The sequence below is a fragment of the Zeus faber genome, assembly GCF_960531495.2.
Source record: "Zeus faber genome assembly, chromosome: 2".
NCBI lineage: Eukaryota > Metazoa > Chordata > Actinopteri > Zeiformes > Zeidae > Zeus > Zeus faber.
The window spans coordinates 28,180,629-28,205,639 of NC_137189.1; the positions used below are offsets into that span (position 1 = coordinate 28,180,629).

Below are 25,011 nucleotides of genomic sequence, written 5' to 3' on the forward strand. Positions count from 1 at the left end.
CTCCAGAGTCTGAACGGCCACAAACGGGACGACAACGCAGTCATTCCGGAGAAGCTGCTGCCAATTCCAATCCTCTTAAGCTGGATTTAAATTCCTCATTTCGGACACAAAGGCTGAATTTTGGGGAGAACGCACAGTGTTCCTGGAAAGTTCCTTCATCACTTCTCAGTTTGCTCTCAGAAGGAACAACGTCAGTAGATCTCCATCTCCGTCATAGCTTATCGGTTTGAAATGCATGCTGGCATATCTGGACCAGTCCACGTCAGTCATCCTCCATCTTTAGGGCGGAGTCGGAGAACACATCCTGGTATTTTTTTAGGAGATCTGGACTTCATCAGAAGATGACGTCAGGGGAGTTCAGTAGGGAGCGATGAGGGGTGTTTTACATCCTCCTCTGTCCATCCTGTGAGAGAATGAGAGAGATATATAGACTTTATATCATTCCACCATGTTATGAGAGCTATGGCCCCTCTATATCACTCCCAGCGGCTCCTCACATCAAAGCCTGGCTACCGAGGGCCCGGGTGCACCAACGTGGGGCTGGGGGCCCGTGTGGGGTTGTCTGCTTCCTGGACGTCTGTTTGCTGTTGTAGCCTGCTGGCATGACGCCACAGCTGGATGTTGGAGTGTAGCCCCAACGAGGCTGTTTCTCATTTTGCATACTTGCAGTTAAGTCATTAAAGTAATTTTTATGTTTGTTGATCCTTATGGTTCATTTTTAGGTGCATTGTATAGTGACACTTGTTTTTATCATTCTATATATCTGTTGTGCTATTGTTTGATCTATCTATCTATCTATCTATCTATCTATCTATCTATCTATCCATTTACAAGAGAAGCATGAGCGTCAACAGTGTCCCAGTCCATCTGGAGCCGTGGTTCTCAACCTTGGGTTTGCGACCCCACAAGGGCGCAACATGTAACTCCACATGTAACAGTGCTGAAATGTTGGAAATAAAATGACTAAGAAGTTTAATTATGAATCACCCCCTCATTAATAGTGTACCTAGGGGGGCCTCCTGGAGCCCCACTGGAACCACTGGTACTGGTAATGATTATTTAACCTAATCTTTTCTTATTAGCCTGAAATGTGAATTGTGAGGCACAGAATTAGTGGTGCTGGAGCACCATCACTTCATATTGACACCGATTACAAATTTTCTACTTCCCATGGAACGTAGCATCAGTTCGTACTGTCGCTCGTATTTTTATCAGCATTACTACTAAAACAAGTTAAAATTTTCAGAATTTCCATTGAACACAGCATGTGGCTAACTATTACTATCGCAATTGTTAAAATGGTGTTTTAACAATTACGATCGTTCCTGGATGACACAGTGCAGACACAAAAGAAAGGGATAGCTCCTCCAAAGGTTCTGCTGTGCGAACTGATTATAGTATTCAGGGTTTTGTGAAACGCAGCACAAGTTACAGTTTTCCGAGTTTTCGTTAAACACAATATAGGCTCGGGTTGTCTGTCCAACCTTTCCCAGCTCAGTTTATTATTATTACTATACAATTATTACCATGTGTGGCAGTTTCACCTACCACACGCCAGCCGAGTGGCATTTAAAGGGACCTCTGGCACAGAGACACAGATAACGAGGTTGTCTACACAGTTTATTGTAGAGAGTGGGCTAGTTGGAATAAGCCCAGGAGCAGATGGACACGTTTCATGACAAGGGCTCCTCTCCTGTGTGTGTGTGTGTGTGTGTGTGTTGGGATGGGGGTTTTACCTGTTGCCCGTTCGACCAATCAACGAGCACAGGTAAACAGCCACACTGATCCTGGGCCCCAAAACCTAGACCCAGGACAGGTGTGGCTGCTCAAACCACACCATCCCCATACCACATAGCCCCGACACCAAACTTAGGCCAGGGAGAATCTGGAATCTGACTCTTCTGCGCATGTCTGCTGCAGCTGCACCTGCAGCGATAGATGCTGTGTTCTCTGGAATATTGTACTTAAATTAAGTCAAATGGCTTAAATAAAAACCATGGATTGATATAAAGGAAGTGGATTTGAACAGGGTGGTTTCTTGTGGCCCGGTTGGTCCCGTGATACGTTGATTAGATTATTACTTTTATATGATAATAATGTACTTAATTACAAATAATTAATATTAAAATTGCCAGTGGAAACCATGTGATCAGCCATTGATCACTCTGTTAACAGATCATTTATCACTACCAGGATCAGATCTCTATAGATGTGCTCTCTCTCAAAGCCGTTATAGGTTGAATTCATTTTTGAATACTGCAGACGTCTCAGAAAAAATTTATTGAAATACTCTTTTCACATTTTTTTATTAACACTTTAAAGAGCATCTAATCATAAAGGAGCCACATGTGGCTCATGAACCTTGGGTATCACTGGTCTACACATAGGAAATCCTATGCAGTTCACGGGGCGGAGTCGCTAAATGCGAATGACTTCTGAGAGACGAAGCTTGGACTCATATCATTTTGATTGATGATGTCACAAAGTGCCACACTCCTCAAACTAATCAAGTCGCGCCAAAGTTTTTCTTCTTCCAGTAAAATTGCAATTGTTTTTCACTAATTTGTACATCGATATTGATCAAACTGGAACTACACCTCGTCCCAAATTATTATGCAAATGATATTTTTCTCTGATTTTCCTAAATAGTCGATGCAAATGACAGTCAGTATAATTTAAGTCATCAACAGTAAGGGTATAATTTGAATGTTATTGAACAAACCTCCCAATGATAACAGTATTTTTTTCAAAAATAAAAAGCTCAAAATGCACTGTTCAAAAATTATTATGCACAACAGAGTTTCAAAACATTGTACAGGTTGTAAAGAACTGAAAATGGTAATTTGTTGAGTTTGCAGCATTAGGAGGTCATATTTGCTGAAATCAAAAGCTATTTCAATCAAAAACATCTTAACAAGCTAAGTTACATGACCCTTCTTTGATATCACCCTCACAATTCTTGCATCCATTGAACTTGTGAATTTTTGGAGAGGATGGGGGCCACACCATGAGTTTCTTTCCTTTTATGGCCATAGCGGCCAATGACACAGAGATATTCTTTGCAGCATGAGATGGTGCATTGTCATGGATAAAGATGATTTTGCTACGGAAGGCACGGTTCTTCTTTTTGTACCATGGAAGAAAGTGGTCAGTCAGAAACTCTATATACTTTGCTGAGGTCATTTTCACACCTTCAGGGACCCTAAAGGGGCCTAGCAGCTCTCTCCCCATGATTCCGGCCCAAAACATGACTCCGCCACCTCCTGATGTCTCAGCCTTTTTGGGATATGGTGGCCATCCACCAACCATCCATTACTCCATCCATCTGGAGCAACCAGGGTTGCATGGCACTCATCAGTAAACAAGACTGTTTGAAAATTAGCCTTCATGTATTTCTGGACCCACTGCAACCGTTTCTGCTTGTGAGCATTGCTTAGGGGTGGCCCAATAGTAGGTTTATGCATAACTGCAAGCCTCTGGAGGATACTACACCTTGAGGTTTGTGGGACTCCAGAGGCACCAGCACCTTCAATTACCTGTTTGCTGCTTTTAACGGCATTTTAGCAGCTGCTCTCTTAATCCCATGAATTTGTCTGGCAGAAACCTTCCTCATTATGCCTTTATCTGCACAAACCCGTCTGTGCTCTGATTCATTATTATTTATTACATTATTATATTATTATAACGTCACACGATTCAGCCACAAATCTCTTCATAGTACAATGATCACGCTTAAGTTTTCGTGAAATATCTAATGTTTCCATACCTTGTCCAAGGCATTGCACTATTTGAGGCTTTTCGGCAGCAGAGAGATGCTTTTTCATTCCCATATTGCTTGAAACCTGTGGCCTGCTTAATAATGTGGAACGTCCTTCTAAAGTAGTTTTCCTTTAATTGGGCTCACCTGTCAAACTAATTATCACAGGTGTCTGAGATTGATGTCAGTGATCCAAAGAGCCCTGAGACACAATACCATCCATGAGTTTAATTGAAAAGCAAAAGATGTAATGTTTATGACAATTTGGAACGCGGTGTACAAGACCTCTGAAACATCCCAGTTCCAAAGAGGCCTCAATCATGTTTTCCTGTTTCAGATACTTTTAGCCCAAAACAGATTAATAATAATAAAAATCTAAGCACTAACAATAGTGATCAACTTTGCGTAATAATAATTATAATAATAATAATTATTATTATTATTATTATTATTATTATTATTATTATTATTGATAGTATTATTATTGTTATAATAATAATAATAATAATAATAATTTATTAATAATAATAATAATAATAATAATAATAATAAATATAGCTGCAGGCAGCAATACCAGGGTAGTCCAGGGTAGTCTGCTTTTCATTAAAGTTCAATGGACGAGTGTGTTTTTGTTCTTTGTTCCGGTGTGTTTTTTGAGTGCAGAAGTTAATTCATTCCGGCCTGGTTACAGTGTAATTCTAGGATTGTGGCTGTGGGTTGGTTTCCTTCACGCAACCAGCGGCAGTTATCATTCTGAAGTAGGGCTGCACGTTTATGGCTGAAATGATAATCTTGTCTTTTCTTTTTTTTTCTGCTATATAAATTTAAGTTGTCCTGGCTCTCCTCCGGTATATTTTATGAATGCAGAAGTTCACTCGTAACGGCCCGGTAGACTGCAGTGCTGTCACGTGATCTGTGTACTCTGCCAACTCGTGCATGTGTGCAAGGATTTTTACATCTGTGCGTGGCGCCATCTTGGTGAGGCAGTGATTGTTGATCACAAACTCTATCCACAATACTGAACCAATATGGAGGAAACTGGAACAACGCTATGTTGGAACTGCCCCAAATACAAATCTTATTCAGACTGTCTGTGGGTCTGTGGATGTCATGTCGGATATATGACAACCATGAAAGTCTGACGTCAGAGGCATCTGCACATGCCGCCATCTTGGCGAGAACCCGGTTGTTGACCAATCACTACACTGCACTGCTATCACGTGACCTGTGCGAGCTGTCATTTGCGCATGCGCCTGCATTGCGGTGATAATTAAAAAGACCGTTTTTTACTTAATTATTCTACTATAATGGACTGATCTGGATCAAACTTGGATGACAGCATGTTGGGACCACCCCGAATACACATTTTATTCATCTTGTCTGTGAGTGCGGTGGATCTAAGACATCCATAGAATACTGCCGTCAGTTTTTCATTTACAATAGCAATAGGGCTGCCCCAAAGTGGCAGAACCCCGAAATAAAGCTGTTAGGTACGTATTAGAGTTTTCCGGATTCTGTGAAACGCAGCACAGTTACAATTTTCCGAGCTGACATTGAACGGTGTGAACCATGTCCCTGGATTCGGCGATTGTCACATTACAGACACTTTTAGCCCCAAAAAAAAAGGGAAAAATAATAATAAAAATCCGAGCAATAACAATAGGGTAACACCTCTAATAACAAATATAGCTGCAGGCAGCAATACACAGGCAAGTCGGTGTGATGTGTATGATATATCAATGCTGTAGATGACATACAACCAAATAAACTGTCTGTAATGGAATACACACTTGGCTGATATTTCTAACAAATCTGACGTTGGTGGTCATTCTTCCACTCTCTAGGTCTTTATTGGGTGTGTGTTTTTAGTGAAGAGTGTTTAATTGTTTATGGTAATTGTAAAAACAAACTACTCAGGAAGAATGTTTAAATTGATATCTTTGGAATGTACATGAATCTGATGGTGATGTTTTGCGTGTCAGCTGCCCTCAGAAGCATACATTTTTATTACGTCTAATACACTGCACTTTGTTTAATCCAATTTATCCTCTGGTAATACTTTAACCTAATTATTTTCAAACATAATAAAGGTTGACAGTAATAAAGTAATATCTGTCACTGTGTAATTTTGTATTGTTTCTGTTACAACTAACTACAATTCAGGAAGACCGTAAACTACATTATCCGTGTTCCAAATGTAACACCTACCTGGTGTTCAATGGCGATAATCTCTGCACTTCTCTCTCAGAGTTTGTGTCTTATATTCCTTTAGTTAATGTCCAATCGAATAGTCCAGTGAGCAGATAAACTATCCTGAGTATTTACAAATGGCAGAATTAATGTCAGGCAGTCGTTGCACACTGCCAATTTGCACATGTGCAAAGTGATTACACGTCACCAGCGACGCCATGACACGCTTGTCTGTGACAAATCAGAGGTCGCAGTGTTATCACGTGACCATTGCGGAGATGAGAAATACATTTTACAAACTTCTCCGGGATGGAACAAGTTGGATCGAACTAAATGGATTAAACTCCACGGCATGTCGGAACTGCCCCGAATCCAAATTGTGTTCATCCTGTCATGTCCGTGGGTACCTTGGTCACATGACATCCATAGACTACTGACGTCAATTTTTCATTAACAAAAACAATAGGGGTCTCCACGCCGTTTGGGGGCTGGATTTCAAATAATAAAAATAATAAAAGGAAATAAAAATAAAGGGTCCGGGTCAAGGTCCAAAAATGCTGGGAAGTACCAACACACACCCAGAGAAACTACCAGTGCTAATACCGTCCTGACAGCTGGCTAACATACGAGCACACTGCACCTTAAATCACACACACACACACACACACACACACACACACACACACATATACACACACACACACACACACACACACACGCACACACACGCACACACACACACTCTTTATAACAGGGACATATCTGGCTTATGTTTTTCACTGCAGCATACAGATATATATAATAATTAATTCTATACATTTTGATAAATGACTTCATAAACAATGTATTACAACATATTAACAATGGTTTTCTTTTGTCTTGAGCGGACAGTGAAAGAGCTGGCTCCAAAATGAAAGCGCTGGCAAAAGCAGAAATCTCAGATCAAAGATCTCAAAGTGGCTTTTGTGAAGATCCTTCAGCTCCCCTCTCAACTGCACTTGAACCTTATTTCTCCTTAAAGCCAAACGGCAGTTTTATGTCCCCTTTTCGTTGCTGTTATTTTTCTTGATTGAAACAACCGTGGCATTGTGCGCCGATGGCTTCACAGTTGTTTTTTTGTGTTTTGATGGAACAGTTCTTCTCTTCAATTTGCCAAGCAGTTGACTCAAAATGCTGGGGTTGACTTTCTGAACCTTGAAAATTTACCTCTGCAGTTTTATGCTACATTAAAGCAGCAATCTGTAATAATTTATTTATTCATTGAGAAAATTGACCATGATATGTCAGACAGTGTTCTGCAAATTAACTTTCTTGTTTGGGTTCATGGAGGAGAAGACAAGTTTGCCAATGTAGTTGTAGTTCCTCCGCCTTCCCTGAGGGCTCCACTGTTACTGATTGCTCCTTTAACAATAGAGGAGAGGAGATCACCGCCCAGCAGACTTTGCTTGTGTTGACTGATATCTTACCGTCTGTCTGCCTTTCTATCTCTCCATGCATCGCGGGCTCCCGGCCAGTCGGATCAACAGCCTCGCGCACCGTTTATAATCTGCGGAGGAGACCGAGCGGTCACCATGGCAACCAGTACATTAAACACACACAGCACAGGACAAAATGGCTCCTGAAATAGAGCATCGGAGGGTCGCGCTGTCATATTTTTAGGTCCCGCGGTTGTCCAAATATGGACTCGGTGAGTGAGATGAGTGAGACGGATTGAACAGGAAGCTGCATGTTGAGGACAATACATTTACTTGCAGTTATGGATGTATTTTTTTATTTAATATTAAGTAAATACTTACATGCAGGTACATTGCAGTCTCTGGTGTTGTGATACAGTCTATAAAAATGTTTCCTGCACTTCGGATTGAAGTATAGAGGTCCTACACACACACACACACACACACACACACACACACACACACACACACACACACACACACACACACACACACACACACACACACACACACACACACATATAAATTAATAAATAAATGGGGGGAAATAAACAAACAAACAAACAAATAAATAAATAAATAAATATAAAGTCAGTGTACAGACAGTAAATTATATACATTTTAATTTAAATTGTTTTATTCCAGTTTGGTTTGTACCTGTCAGGTGTCTGATGAACTTCTCCTTGTGTCGAACATCTCTGGGATGAACCTCTAAGGCTAAACACAGCAATCAGTCAAGTAGTTGTACTAGGAGGAGTGGTATAGTAGTGACAATAGTAGGAGTTGTGTAGTAGGAGTGGTGTAGTAGTGATAATAGTAGGAGTTGTATAGTACTAGTAGGAGTGGTACTAGTTTTAGTTGTGGTCGTAGAGGTCGAAGTAGTAATAGTGGTGGTAGTGGTCTATTAGTAGTCATAGTAGTTGTAGGGGTGGTGTAGTTATAGTAGTTGTGTTATAGTATTAGTAATCTCGGACCCCAGCAGCCCTTTTCTGAAAGGACTACTGGGGGGAAGCCTCTCTGAGTTTGTGCCAGAAACCAGAGATTCGGCTGAAGTTTTAAGCCTGCGTCGTTTCCGGAGTGTTGTGGGGATCGTACCGAAGAGAAACTCCTTCTTGAGTAGCAAGATGGAGCTTACAAATGATGATTTTAATAAGTGTATTTCTGCAGTAGCCAGTCTACACAGTGTTGTCGATTGAGAACCTTTATAGAAACTTTGTCTAAGAACGTTGGTGGCCGGACAGGATGTTTTTATCTGGAATTCCCACTGGTTACGGGAAAAGTTTAATTTGTCAGTGCTGGCCCAGTTTGTCTTCACTATTAGCCAAGGAGTCATCTGGGATCCCAGCGGTCCTTTTCTAAAAGGGTTTTTTAGTCCCTGCCAATTGGATAGTCAGCAATGTCACTTTGCAATGTTATCGTTGCATGCATGTTATTGTTATGGTTTCGCCAGTTGAGATATTTCCAGAAGGGACTCAGTAGGGATTCCATGTAACGTGTGCTTACAGAGCACTTTTTGGAAAAAAGTCTGATTTGTGAGAGTATAGTATTAGTAGTAGGAGTGGTGTAGTAGTAGTAGTAACAGTAATAACAGTAAGGGTTGTTGTAATATTATTATTAGTAGTAGGGGTGGTTTAGTAAATGTATGTGACAAATAATCACTTGAACTTCAACTTGAACTTATTATTATGTGTAGTAGTAGTGGTGTAGTAGTAGCTGTTAGTTGTATGAGTGGGAGCAGTAATAGTATTACAGTATAGCTGTAGTAAGGGTAATGGTAATAGTAGGAATCGTGAAGGTTGTTATTAGGGATTTTGTAGTCCAAACAGGAAGTTAGAAGGTTCTCTCCAAAACGAAGGGATTTATCCAGGGCGGCTGGTACAAATAGGCTAACTGGGCTAAGCACTCCCCATATTTTTGAGAAAAGGATGAGTTTAAAAGGTTGAAATAAAACACACCAGTAGAGTACACTTGTCCTCATATTCCATGTCAATAACTACCTTGAAACGGATTTCTTTGATGAAAAAGCAAAAAGAAAATATAAACACAGGGTCTAAGTAATGTCCGGTTGGGGCTCAGAGCGCTGCGTGTTGCAGAAGTGACATAAATGACATAATGACACGCCCCTGCCCAATCTGTAAGGCATTGGGGCTAAAACATGTTGGTCCCATAATTTTAATACGTTAATTCCATTGATTGAATAAACAAAGCGGCGCACACAGGCAGAACGCTGCGGTGTGATGAAAAGTTCGGGGCCTGTTAGGAGTTTGCATTGTGGGTAATGTAGGAGGCCTGTTGGCGCGTGGCTGGAGGAGGATGATGGAGAGATCGCTGACGAGAGCCGATGCACTTGTAGCGTGTTATTACTTTATCCTGAAAGTTTTAATGTGGCTGTCTACCGTACTACAGTACCTGTCCTGAAATAAATGCAAGTGCACAGAGTCCTGCCTCACAGTGTCTGTGGAAGGAAATCAGTCATTGTTGGAAGTTCCCAACAACACGGTTCCATTTAAACAGATTACACACTGCATGTCCCTCAGAGACATTTTATTATCTGTATAAACTTTTGGGACGAAAATAAAACGGACATGATTCAGACCCGTTGCTCTGTAGCTGCAAGCGAACTCCATATGTGAAGACACAAACACGGAATATGTTTTTCGACTGACTTGGGGGTGAGTATGTAATGTCAAAATTTAAATTTTAGGACTAAAACCCCAGCAGGGATGACTAAAATGTTATAGTAGGAGGCCTGTCCCTGCAGGCTCCACCAGCTTATGATCGACACTGAATCCTTTAATGGTAATTTAATATTCACATAATTTAAATGTCCACAGACGAATATTGACTTAATTCAAGATTTACTCAAGCAATGGAAAGTTAGAAGAACATTTGGAACTTTACTTCTTCTTCTTCTACTTGCTTCTACTCATGGCTTCTAAATTTGTTCATGCTTGTATACCCTTGGTATCACATTTGTATCACAATGTGATGGTAGGATATAACCTTTGTCGGCACTTTATCGGTGAAATTTCAACTGATACAGATAGTTCTTCAGAACCCAAATATCGACCGATATTATCGGCCTAACAATACAGTATATTGGTCGGACTCACTCAACAAACTGATGGGAAACACAGAGTACAGGAAGTGTATTGTATTAAATGTTGTGGACATATGACCATTACATCCTGGTGTATTTCTCCACTTAATTAAGCAGTTCTCTGTTTCAGATTTGGTTAGCTGATCATCACTGGCTCAGTACACGTCAAAAGCCATTTTGTACCAAAACCAAGGAGGATTTTGGGCCGTACTGGTGTGCACCTGGGAAAGTGGGTTTTAGAGACAGAACACTCAATAGTGTCACTGCTGTGATATGTAGAGGCTCTGAAATGTGATTCTCCAGTGTGAGTCATTGACAAATATAAGACTTTCATTTAGCTCTCCCATCCAATATTATCACCAGCCACCACCGGATTTATCCCATTGAGATTTGGGTTAATGAAGAAAATGAGCTTCGTTGAAAACAAAGAGCAATGGATGTGCAAGAGAGATGCAACTTTTCTCAGAGGAATGTGTCACATGACATTGAAACTAGACATCAACATCAGTTTCTACTGATCACTGACTTAGCAGCAACCTTCGCAACATTTCTGGGGCTCATAAAAGCTTAAATTTCCATATTTTACAGATGTAAAAAATGGGGTAGTGGTAGATGTGAAGCATGCCAACTGTAGTCCTGGGTGTTAGCGGTACTAGCCCCTCTCCTTACCAGCGGTCTGGGGAAAGCGTCCTCCTCGTGGCTCGGAGGTGAACTCTGCTCCCAGCGCGTGGCCCGTCAGCATGGAGCTCCCTGGGTCCAGGACCTCCATGCTCCTCCACCCTGGCGCAGCTTGTTGGCACAGCGGCAGCGTTAGCATTAACACCAGCAGCGCTAACAGGATGGGAGCGCACAGCGATGTCATCGCTCCTCCGCCAGGAGCTGCTAGCACTGAGAGAGAGAGACAGAGAGGGAGGGATGGAGGGAGAGAGATTGTATGAAACACTGTATTTGAATGATTGTTCCAGAACATACTATCCCCATACATTCTGGTTTCTTTTGCTTTGGTGCTAAGGTGGCACAAGGAACTCCTCAGATTCTTCTGTACCTACAAGCACCGGTCAGGCTCCAAACTTCCAGCTCCATTATTGTGTTCCTCCGCCCTCAAAGATTGCCTAGCAACACCATCACCAGAATGGTGACTACGCTCATCACTGTCACAACTCTCCTCCGCACCTTCACCACCACGATGGAACAAGATAGACAGATAGATAGATAGATAGATAGATAGATGATAGATAAATACACTCATTCATTCCCAGTTCGATGGGAGAAACATACTCATCTGCTATTTTATGTGAAGAGAAAGAAAAGATCTGAAGAGGCTTAAGGTCTATGGAGCTGTAGCTAACCTCCCCGAACGTGGCCGCAAGAGAGTTTGTTGATCAAAGACCGCAGCAACAAAATCTCTCTTTCAACAGTCAACCATGAATTTGAGTTGCTTTGGGTACTGGATGCCTGTGCATTGCATCATAAAATCATAAGACTACCACAGTTTTTTGGAGCATCATGGGTCTTCCAGCAAGACAATAACCCCAAACATACTCACCAGAAGCACATAGGAATGGTACCTCAAGGAAAGGGGTTAAAACAAAACAAAGGACTCTTCTGAAGTAGCCAGCAATGAATCCAGATGTAAAACCGATTGAACACCAGTGGGAAGTTCTGAGAACAGCAGTTTGGATAAGGAAACTGAGAGAGCCGGAGCAGTTTGACAAAGAACAATGGTTCAAACTGCCAGTAGGCAGTTGGAAGGGGAACCTCGTTAATGGCTGATTCATTAAGAAGCGTTTGATTGCAGCTATTGTCTCCAAAAGGCTGTGCTCCCAAATATTCTACATCAAATCTAATCTCTTCCAAATCTATTGTTTCATTATTTTAAAGTACATGTTATGAATGAAAGGCAAAAAGCTTCTGTGCTATTAACAGTGAAATAAAGAATTGTGGAGACCAAATACTGTAAGCACGCAAAGGTGACAATATTTTTGGCCACAACTGTAGCGAATTAAGGTAGGTAACAAATAGTTTGTTCAAAGAAGCATGTTCTATTTAAACAGCTGATTACATTATCAATACTGTATGTTTTGGAAAAATAACTGATTTTGGCACTTAAAGTTCAAACTGTCCAGCTCTTGTTGAAACTGTATTCTACCTCTACTCCGTCTACTCGATTCAAGATGATGATGAAACCAGTGACCCAGTGTGGGGACATCAGTTGGTGGGTTGGTGCAGATCCAGCATTCTTCATTTGAACAGCAAGAAAACTAAAGAAATCATCTTTGATTTACGGACACCCACCAACAAACGACTATTGATGGAGATGGTGTTGAAGTGGTAGATGCCTACAAATATTGAGTGACGATAATTGATTGTCATGGAATTCTAACAGATGTTATCGATGAGAAAGATGTGCAGTGTCTATTTTTCGTGCATACTGTAAACTCAGACATTTTAGAGTGGACGGAGATATATTGGTCCTCTTCTATCATTCCTTTATGGATAGCATTCTAACTTTTTGTTGATACCATTGCCTGTTATTTTTCATCGTTGGTGAAAAATAAAAACAAACTGCATAAGATAGTCAATATGTCCAGTACGATTGCTGGACAACGGGAAAATTGCTTGACGATGACCTGTGATTCCGGAGTGGCGAGGAAAGGGCAGGTGATGATTAGAGATGTTTCACATCCCCTATTAAGCATAAACGAGCCATAAGCATCAGGCAGACGGGATAGGGTGCCATCCCTCTGAACCAACCGGGCTTGCAGATCATTCGTGCTTACCAGTATTGCATTGCTGAACAAACTGTGAAACAAAAATAACTGAACCTCTGTGTGTGAGGATACTGCACCTTATGATATGTAGAGCACTTTGGTGATTATGTTGTGTATGCGTCTGTGATTATGTTGAGTAGTTGTTCTTTGTCCTGTTGTCGTTTTGGTTGCTGGCAACGTATCATTTGTCTGGTGATTGCTGTATGGCATATGATGAATTCCCGAAATGACTAAAATATCCATCTACTCTGCCACTACTCTACCTCCCTCTACTCTACCTCTACTCTACCTCACTCTACCTCCCTCTACCGCTATCTCCCTCTACCCTACCTGTACTTCTACTCTACTCTACCTCCCTTTAACTCAACTATCTCCCTCTACCCTACCTGTACTTCTACTCTACTCTATCTCCGTCTAGCTCTACTCTACCTCAATCTACCGCTACTCTACCTCCCTCTACTCTACTCTACTCCAGTGGTTCCAAACCACTGATACCAGGCAGCAAGGTTGGTGTGATTCGGCGGACAAAATTTGTCTGCTAAATTTTGCCATGGTCTGTGAAGTTACCGGGATGGGACCGTCTAGCTGCGGTGAAATAAGCCCACGGCTCCCACTGACTGAGAGATATTAGTATTGTCTGTATCTATATGAGGAAATTATGTGTAAAATCTACTTGTGCTTTCACTTCTCAGAAGCTGCCAGTGTCTGTTCTGCCCTCTCAAATGGACATATCAAGTGGACATACTGTAAAATATATGATATTTCAATAAATAAATACGAGTCTATACAAAGGGAATGTTGTTCAGCGTTCAGTTTAATTTGGAACCACACCCCACGTTTTCAGTTTGGGAGAATAAATGAGATGAAAAGCAGGAAGTGTCTGGAGGGCGATTTTGGCCTGTGTGCAACTGAATTAGTCATATTTACTATTGACAAACTGTGCCAAATGTGTTTGCCTATCATTTCCTGCACATCAGTATCTGAGTGGTATTTGGAAGTCATATGTCTACAGCTCAGCTTGTAAAGCTTCATATCAGCAAACTGGGGCATCAGGCCTCGTCAGTCAGGGTGGTCTCCAGTCATACTCAGCAGGACCCCACTACAGTGCATTGTTGTGTCACAAAATACTCATTGTATTACTCAGATTTTCCAGTAAACACCAAAACATCTACCAAAAAGTTTTGTCCCTTGACTCCCATAATGATTACCGGTTGACTCAGTTCTGCATGTGGATTGCATGTCCTCAGGTTATATCTTTATAATGACTAAATTCATGTCTGCGCTGATCTACACCTGTTAAATTCTATGGTCCAGTGGCTTTGTAGCACATGTGTATTAAGAATCAAGATGTCTCATTCATTTGGTACACTGCAAGGGGCGTGAGCGAACATTCTGGCTGTAGTAGTTGGAGGCTCAAAGTCTGTGCGTGTGGGGTCCCGCGTCCCTCCCAAAACCCCAGGTCTTTTTCTCTCTGTCCCTCCCTCCCTTCGTCTCTCACACTCTGTGTACTGTTTACTTCCATATCAGAGTTCCATATCTCAGTCTGACCGCTGTACAAGGACGTTCTTTGAAATCCCGAGTCGAGCTACAAACACCTAGAGAGATTCTGGAGGCCGATTTCTGAAGCTTTCTTCCAGAAACACAAAAACACAGTTCCCTTATCAGGCTGCCCCTGGCATGTAACTCTCATAACTCTCAACTCTCATAATACAAGTTCAAGTTCAAGTTCAAGAGGTTCTTCATAACTCTTAAGACAACATTAAACTCAAATAACTTTGTTCTCTTTAACTATGAATTCTTACAATTTCCTAAAAATCTCCTAAACGTACACATCATCATATGTTTGTGTCTGTAAGAATCTTTCAGTACCGTCCATCAGTCAGCTTTGGCACTGACCTGATCTGTGTTTCTGAAAGCTGCTGGTTAGATTCCCTTTTGGGACTTCCAGGTTTTCAGCAAAACAAATTCCCTGCATCCTTAATCCATCGTGCAGGAGATGTGAGGACCTTTCGGCTTTGGATGCCATCGCTGGTCCCATTCTCCATCCACTCCATCACCGGCACTCGCTGTATTTGCTGCCAAGTTTTTTGTTGAATGATGATATTAAAATAGCTAATTTAGTATCACTGGCGGTGTAAAGAGTACGTCTGGAGACCAGATATTCCACATACACAATACAGTGCTATTTTCAGACTAGTATCCATCATTACAAAAGCATCTGTAAAACTGGCAAATTGGACAATACTTGATTCTGATTGGCTGGGAGAGGAAGCAATGGAACACATTTAGCTCGGAAATACCAACTTTTGGGATACAGGCCAGTAACTGCTACTGCAAGTTATTTTGTTTAGAGATTTTACAGAAATCTCTAAACAAACTCTACTAATCCCTGTGTGGGAAGTAGGGCATTAAAGTAAGAAAATGACGAGGAAAGTTATGGGGGGGGGGAGACAAATCAATTAATTACTTTGGAACTATATATATACAGTATATAAAATACACGTTTCCCTGACCACTTCCCTTCCTGTGCTCAGTATACTATCCAGTAAACTACTATCCAGTACAGGGACACTCAATTAAGCTGAATCATCAGTATCATCATTATCAAAGAGTCTCACTGTGTCTTGTTTATTTAAGCTTGGGATGAACATTGCGGAAGTTCCTCGGGGGATCAATGAAGCCTTGTCTCATTTCAAATTCTAATAAACTTTTAAAAGTTAATATTTGACCGCAAAAAAAAAAAAAAAAAAAAAAAGACTCCCGAGGTGTGCCTTTAACTCCCCAGTTTACATTCACAGTTTGCTCACCTGGATGTCCTGTTTCACTGCGCTCCAGGATTACGCACCGAATGGCCTTCTGTGCGTGTGTCTTAACAGTTTGTAGGTATGTGTACATCGATTAAACAAACACACAGTGACACACACGCACACACTGTATCCTAAAGGGGTTGGTTGTCTGGTCGGTGTTCGGGTTCCCCGGTGCGTCACATGCGGGGAAACCTCTCCACTGCTGCGGCTCGTGTTCGCTCCAAGGGCCGGTGGAATGAAAACTTTACAAAACCGACCCCGGAGAAACTCCAAACGTGGGAAACGTGCGTCTCCTCAGTCCTTCCAGCCGTGGAAATAAGTTTGAAAACTTGCACTCCGCCGCCACTCACAGTACGCACGACTTTGCGCGCCTGACGCAGAGCCCACCGGTGCCGGTGCCGGGGGATCGATCCTTTGGTTGTCTTTGATGGAACCCGCCTTCAGAGCACCGGGAACAGGCATTTTAAACCGCTCCGCGTCCGGGTCCGAGGCGTCGGCTCCTCTGCGGCTCCGGGCGCAAGGCGAACCGCCAGCGCTCTCCAAGTGACGCGCCGGGTGTGTGCGTTAACGGAGGCAGGACTCGGTCCATGAAGTCACTGAGAACGTCCACCACGCACGCACACGCACACGCACACGCACTGGGACACCCGGACTCGCACACACGCAGTTTAAACCGGAATCACGGCGCTGGAGAGGAGTGGAGGAGTGGAAGAGAGGAGAGGATTGGGGTGCAAGAGTGGAGTGGAGGAGGAGCGGAGGAGAGGAAAGGAGGAGTGGAGGAGTGGAGTGGGGGAGTAAAGGAGCGGAAGAGAGGAAAGGAGGAGTGAGGTGGAGTGGAGGAGTGGAAGAGAGGAGGGGTGGAGGAGTGGAGGAGTGGAAGAGAGGAGAGGAGGAGTGGAGTGTAGGAGTGGAAGAGAGGAGGAGTAGAGAGGAGAGGAGGAGTTGAGTGGAGGAGCGAAGGAGTGGAAGAGAAGAGAGGAGGGGTGGAGGAGTGGAAGAGGCGAGGAGGAGTTGAGTGGAGGAGTGAAGGAGTGGAAGAGAGGAGGAATGGAGGTGTGGAAGAGTTGAGGAGTGGAGGAGTCAAAGAAAGGAAAGGAGTAGTGGAGGGGTGAAGTGGTGAAAGAGAGGGGAGTGGAGGAGTAGAAGAGAGGAGAGGAAGAGTAGAGTGGAGGAGTGGAGGAGTGGAAGAGAGGAGGAGTGGAGGAGTGGAAGAGAGGAGGAGTGGAGGAGTGGAAGAGAGGAGGTGTGGAAGAGTTGAGGAGTGGAAGAGTGGAGTGGAGGAGTGGAAAAGTGGCAATGGAGAGAGGAGAGGAGGAGTGGAAGAGAGGAGAGGAGGTGTGGAAGAGTTGAGGAGTGGAAGAGAGGTGGTGTGGAAGAGTTGAGGAGTGGAAGAGTGGAGTGGAGGAGTGAAAAAGTGGAGTTGAAGAGAGGAGAGTGGAGTGGAGGAGTGAAGGAGTGGAAGAGAGGAGAAGAGGAGTGGAGGAGTCTCCTCACACCTCATCTCATCTCTCTTCTCTCCTCTTTCCTCTTCACTTTAGTCTCCTCTGTCCTCCTCTCCTCTTTTATGCCTTCTTCCTCTCCTCTACTGCCTTTCATCTCCTCACACCACTTCTGCTCATCTTTTTTTCTCTGTTCATTGCCTCTCTCCTCTCATTGCTCCTTCTCCTCATCTCCTCATTTTCTTTCTCCCCTCATGTCCTCTCCCCCTCTCCTTGCCTTCTTTCCTGTCCTTCTCGGTCTCATTATTTCCTCTCACCTTGTCTCTCTTCTCATCTCTTCATCCCCTCTTTCTTCCTCCCTTCCTCCCTCCATCCCGTAATGAGCACAGTTTCCCCTAAAGCTAAAGATTATCTGGATTACTGTATTCTCAGTGAGTAACAGCAGTTTAGAGGCGCCTGCAAATTATTAGACTGATCATGAGACAACAGGACACACACACATGTGTGCGGGCACACACACACACACACACACACACCCACACACACACACACACACACACACACACACACTCTAAAAAAGAATGCCCTAGCTGTCTCAACTCCAGAGAAAATGAGGTAAGTATTTGCATGAGTGAAGCCTACTTGCAATATTTTTTAGTAAACACTATGATGTTGTATTGTCAAAATAACACATGATAAATATATAACTAACATGGCCGACTTAAATGTTTATGTTCAAACTCAAGGAGAGACTTGCCTTGCTAATCATGGACAAACTTGAATTTTGTCTTTCGGGATTAAACAAATAAAGTTGTTGCCTTAATATTTTGAGTATTAAATAAAGGTTTGAAATTAAGAAATTAAGTTAAGAAAATGCGAATATCAAAGTCATTTAGACTTTTGTTCAAAACCATAACTTCCATCAACAACAATATTCAACAATATTCTTCATCCGCCAAAAGTGGATACATTACTGAAGTGAATTCACAATGATTCTGTTTGAGAGAAACAAATAATGTGCATTATTTTCCCTATCTTAGTGGTTAACTTAAAAAGGTATTTAAAACTAAAAAAAAAAATGGCTGCAAATACTTTGCACATTAAAAGCAGACATACTATGTATTTTTACTCTGTGTTAAGTATGTCAAGTATGTTTTTTTATTATTTTTTATTGTTTTTAACCTGTGCTGTCAGCATGCTGGGTATACAACACAGAGTATTTGTATGCCATTGCATCTAGGACCGAGTTAGTCTGCAAGTGGAGTTCAACTTCTCAACCTGTAATGCAACTTTTTATTCATTCTTTAATCATCAAGAACTGCTGCAATAACTCCGTCCTGTGGACGACCTGTCGGATGACCTGTCGGATGACAAGAGAACAGCTTCTTGTTGTACAGAACCACCACCAATCCCCCTCTTAGGAGAACGATCTTACCATGTTTTGGTCTATAAACAACTAATCACTACTCCAAGAGGGGGATGATCACCACGGGTCAGACAAATAAACAGAGAACCAAACAACAACATGTACATGAAAAACATAAACATAGAAACATCTGACATGTATTGACAAAACAGAGTTAATTAAGTCCAGGAAAATTGGAACAGCAATTCGGCAAGTGGCCTCTTCCTGTCATAGTTATGGCAGTAAATGAGGGAGGGAAGGACAGGAATTTGTCAGCAGGATGTTGGGGGGGTGTTCAAAGCAGGTGCTGGTGGTGTGTGTGTGTGCCTGTGATGAGACCGCCTGTATATATGTGTGTGTGTGTGTGTGTGTGTGTGTGTGCCACCCCCCCGTCCGCAGACAGTCACATATGTGGACCCACCACCACCACCCGCTGCAGCGGGATCAAAGGCCTACAGCCGCCTCCCATACCCCAACCCACACCCACGACAGCAAACAGCCTCCAAGGGGTCTTGGAAGGCACCTGACGGCACTCCCTGCAGCCCCGACAGGTCGCAGCACGCCAGAAACCACACCGCACCAGCCCCTAGGACCAGAACCCAGCCGGTAGGGGGCCAACCTGGCCCCCAATCCCAGCCAACCACACCCCTATTCCAACCTACCAGTGCCCCGCCACCCCGGAAAAAACCCAGTGCTCAATGTACGCTGTCAGTAATTGCAGTTAAAATTGCGGGGCATGGGGGTGCGAGTCCTTCAAGAAAGTCCAATCCGAATCAATCACACCCCCCCTGTCCTGCAGACCCTGGTCTGGTGGAGTGTTGTTCGGAGTAAGATTTTTATGCGAGTATATGTGTTCTAATCTAATATGAGTGGTATTAAAATTGCAGGACAGACAAGAAGCACCTCAGGGCAGGAGCATGACAGGCAAGATAACAGCTGCCCGCCGCATCCCTACCCAGATAGCTCGCACCCCACCCATCCCGCAAACCTTCTTGGCCTATTGTGTGGTGTATGTACTGAGTATGAGTTTTGGCACTGGGAGAGATAGGTGAAGCACAACCAGATCAACGCAGGGGTCCAGCAGACCAGGCAGCAGCCACGCAGACCCCACCATGGACTTGACCATGCCCCAGCTTGCCCCCCCTACCCGAGGCACCCAACCCACAGCGACCAGCCATGGGCGCAGAGCGGCCCCCCAGCTGTGAGTGCCGCGCGCACCGAGAGCGCCAGAGAACAGGTACCCAGGCAGCCAGGTGGGATAACATCATTTCAATCACATATAATTTGCTGTAGCACACAACCAAAGACGAATAATGGGAGACACAGTACACACATTTACTTTCCCTCCCAAACTCTGTTTTCAGCCATTTATACTCTTACAGTTTTTCTCAACTGTCTACACATGTTTTTTGAAACCATACCTCACATTCTCAGAACTCTACACTCAAACCCAAAAACACACACAAAAAAGGAAAAACTCCCCAAATCTCCTGCAAAATGAAACTCTGCATTCAAAACAATGTTATGTCTTCTCAAAATGATATCATATGGATAGTGTTAGTGTGTAAGCTGTTTAGAAAATCTGTAATACATACATACACTTTACGCTCTTAAAGGGGACTTATTATGCTAATTTCTTTTCTCCAAATTCTTATTCTGAGACTCTACTGAAGTAGCTTTGTATGATTAACAGTTCAAAAAAGATATCTTACACCTGCCCTTAAGCGCGCGCCTGTCTCTTTAAGGCCCCCCTCCCTAAAAACCCACTTTCTTCTGATTGGCCAACTTCTGGAAGCACAGCCTGGGGCATACAAAATTTATTTAGTCTTTCAATCACAATCACAGGCAGTATAACAAAAAAATTTCTCTTTATGGACATGTTAATAGGTGTATGTGTGGGAAATGCACTAAAATGTCGACTGAAGGGGAAAAGTTTGCTGTCATGAAATTAGAAAGGTAACATAACTAATAAAATGTTATTCTGCTGTCGCCATCAACTTTATATAATTTCCCTGCACCATTTGTTATATTTAATAACTTATTATTGTAAAAAAGATTCCGTGTATCATCTTTCCGTGATTGTGTTCGAGCATTTTACCAATTATCCATGTGTGGCAGTTTCGCCTTCCACCACCACCTCAGTGGCGTGAGACACAGAAGACGAGTTGTTGTAAACACCAGTTTATTGGAGAGAGTTGGCCAGTTGGAATTAGCCCAGGAGCAGATAGACATATGTCATGACAGGGCTACTATCCTGAGTGCATGTGGGGATGTGGTTTTTTAACTCGTTGCTCGCTAGGCCAATCAACGAGCAACAGGTAGGCGGCCACTTTAACCGGGGTTCCTAAGTACTTAGATCCAGGTCGGGTGTGGCTGTTTAACCACACCATCCCGCACCATACCATGTTCAAAACATTATTTAGGATGACTCAATGGACAAATATCTAGACAGTGTCCCTATTATGCAGGACAATATCTACTGCTGAAACTATTCTGAAGTATCATGTTGAATATTATATAACTCTCACATATATTTTTTCAAATACGAGATAGATGATATATCTTGAAGCGAAGAGAAATTTTAATGTTTTTTTCCACAATGTGGAAGCAAAAATTGTATTTACTTTTTAATATTATTGTACTGTGTACTGTAATTCAAACATGATGGTCTTTGTTAATTCCTGGCGGAATTTGCCATTTTCCAATTAAGGTTGTACAAAGGATGAACCAAGTGCCAAACAGTTCTCCGTCACCCATGACTGATCATCCAGGCCTACAAGCAAACTGTTAAAATATTTACACCGTCCAAACATAAACAACATATACAGAGCTGACTACGGACCTATTAGGAGCAAAGCAAGAGTAATATTTTCATCCTGTTATCGGAGTTCAGTTATAAGATGGAATCCAAATGTATTCTCTATATGTAAAAACAGATGAGTCTACTCAGAACAAAAAAGTTTTATTTAAAAGAGAGTAAGTCTTAATTGGCTTTGCTGTACATCTTTCCTTCTTGGACATGGGGAAGATTATCCTGCAGACAGCATTGCCCTTGGAAGTGGTTGCTTGTCCTTGCTCTGCCTTCTAGTTGAAATGCATGCCAACCTGGTATAGCCCAAAATAAAAAGTAAAAGTCTGTGTCTTTAATTAAAAAATACTTTAATTTTTTAACTACATCTCTTTAAAGGGTAAAAAGGGACACAACAAAAATTTATTTAAAAATCTAATTTGATACAAGAGCCTTTTTTGTAGTATATGTCAGCCAGCAGATGCCATATGAAACAATTATTACATCATTCCAATGAAAGAAAAACAACATTCTTCAGCACATTCTTTCTCCCTTTTGTGCAGGGCAGTTGAATCTGGAATGATAGACAAAATTGAAATGGTATAAGTGGCAATTGAATTGTCTATATAACAGATATCTTTATTTTGTTGTTATTCCAAAATATTATGGAATAACTACTCCAAATGTATCTATGTACAGTGAGAGAAGAAATTAGTGAAAAACTGTTGTAATTTTACCGGAAATAGAAGAACGTTGGCGCAATCTGATTCTTTTCAGGAGTGTGACACATAACAGTGTGACATATCAGGAGTGTGACATTTGTGACATCATCATACAAGTTATATAAATCCAAGCTTAGTCTCTGGGAAGTCATTCACATCCAGCCATTTGTGCCTTGTGGACTGCATAGCGTTTTTGACACGTAGACAGACAACTTGCTGGCCGATGCTGTGTTTGAAGGAAACTCTGAAAACTGTAGCTCGTGCTGCATTTTACAAAACCCTGAAAACGATAATCGGTCACAGAAGGCGTTTTCACACTGCAGGAGGTTCTAAGAACCTTTGGAGGAACCATCCCTTTATCATGTGTCCACTCTGCGTCATCCAGGAATGATCATAATTGTTTAAACACCGTTCTTGAGGGACATTTAAAGAAATTTACACAAGAGGAGCATTCAGTGACGTAAGCGCACAGTGATTGGTCCAGATGTAAGTCCACGGTGATTGGAGAAAACATGAAAAATCAGATATTTAATTTAAAGTTAACATGTCTGTAGACAGCTCTGTCCACAGACACGAGTTCAGGGAGGGAGATGGAGACAGTGAGGTGCCAAACTTTATTATAATTAAGTAAACAAACAAAAAAGCTTGCTGGCCAAACAGGAACATACTGTAAATGGTTAATCTGAGTTCTTCCTCCCTTCTTCCCCTGATTGAGTGTCACGGCTCACTCGATATAGCCTGTCCTTAATCACTGAAAAGTATTGGTGTGTGAGCGTGGTGTCCGGGCGCATCAATACGCCATCGATTTTAAATACCCCCTTAAAAGCCCTGCATAGGGTATCGTCCCGCAACTGCTCCAACGGAAAATCATCTGGGGGCGGCGATCAATGGGTCTGGGGAACCCCCCTTTTGGGGATTGCTCCGCTCCCGACCCCGCAGCAACCACTAACATTTCCCTACAGACCATGAGCGCACTCCCCCAGCCTCCTTGATTCATCAAAACCTGGCCAATCCGTGCCCCAAATAAGGGAGTGAGACGGGCAGGAACTAACCGCAGCCATCACCTTATGCTTTTTCCCCTGGGAATGAATTTCAAGCTGCATCACTGGATAAGTGTGAATATCCCCATGCACACACCTAATCTGCAACTGTGACGCCCCCACCAAAGCCCCGAGTCCAGCAAAGCCTAATGCCTACCCCCTTGTACTCTTACCTTTACGTTGTAGGTACATTCCTGACCGGGGGAGGGGTCTGGTGGACCAGCAGCCCGAACCGGATGTGATTGGGTCGCCCGCAGCCCCAGCACCCCTTTCCAGGCGTTTGAGAAGCTGTCCCTGTTAAGATGCCACTTGTAGACAGCTCTGTCCACAGACATGGGTTCAGGGAGGGAGACGGAGACTTTGTGGCAGTGAGGTGCCGAACCGGTGGGGTTTTTTATTTTAATTAAATAAACAAACAAAAAGGCTCGCTGGCCAAAAGGTAACATAAAGGATCAATTTGAGTTCTTTGTCTGTGTGTTATTGTCTGTTCCACGATCTGGTCTGCAGGCTCTTAGATCCTGCACCAGGCGCCCTTCACTGCAAAACAAACAATGCATAAGAAAACTCTCCCAGCCGACTCCAACCAATCAGTGGCAGCGGGCTGATTGGCAGAGTCGGAACAGCTGCGCCGGTGCGGGACAATACCCGCACTGTAACCCGCAGACCCCGGCTTAATCACGCCCCCTCATCTGCCACAATGTCTTTATTTTATATAACATTTTTTATTTATTTTATCCCACCACTTGACACTCCCCACTCAAGACGGGACCAAGACAAGAAGATTTTATGTCTATGTTCACAACCGAGTCCAGCGCTTCAGACAGTCCACGCAGGAAAGTCACTGGCATTACGTTCCTAGTGATCTAAACCCTGCTGACAAGGCTATAAGAGTGATCCCAGCCACTCAGTTTGCCCTCTTCTATTGGCTAAATGGACCTGCCTTCCCCATCGAGGCCCAAGAGAGCCGACCACCCAACGAAGGTTTTGACCTCATTAACCCCTGAACCGATGTGAAGCTACGCCCCAAGGTTACTGTCTGTGTCATGCACCTTTCAGCCGGGCTTGGCAGTGCAAGGTTTGAGGGTTTCTTGGCCCAGCTCTCACACTTCGCTCACTCCTTCACCTGAGTGTCTCACGACAGCCCTTGCCACGGCTGGCACGCCTGCAGCAAGCCGTTATCTGAAGCTCAACTTGACCAAGCGAAAGCTAGAATCACTACAAAGACAAGATCAGTTACATAAAAATGGAAAGTCCGTCCCCAACCGAAGTCCGCTTAGCAAACTCTGCCCCTTCCCCTTCAAACTCATTGTCTCTTCCAATTTTTTGGACAAACCTACAAGATATAAAGTTTTGATAATGTAAAAGATATACACAACTTTGAAGATGTGTAGTTAAATTTTCATATGGTATTCAAGTTCTACAAGAATCACAGTAATTACCCAGTCACTATGTAATCCACATTTATATGATTTGCCTCCAGAAGATGTAGGCCTCTTATGAGCCCTTTTTCCATATGTGAGCTGCCACCAACCTTGTTA

General features: G+C 42.9%; 1 protein-coding gene across 1 annotated transcript; it reads right to left on the bottom strand.

Annotated features, from left to right (window-relative positions):
* Positions 1-271: 271 nt before the first annotated feature.
* On the bottom strand, positions 272-16,563 carry alkal2b (ALK and LTK ligand 2b). The gene is made up of 6 exons (XM_080022619.1): positions 16,080-16,563; positions 11,171-11,389; positions 8,059-8,118; positions 7,744-7,824; positions 7,414-7,493; positions 272-403 (listed from the first exon to the last, which is right to left on the bottom strand). Exons 1-5 carry the CDS (start codon positions 16,165-16,167, stop codon positions 7,429-7,431), a joined length of 513 nt encoding a protein of 170 aa, XP_079878745.1. The 5' UTR covers positions 16,168-16,563; the 3' UTR covers positions 272-403; positions 7,414-7,428.
* Between the last annotated feature and the right edge of the window lie 8,448 nt (positions 16,564-25,011).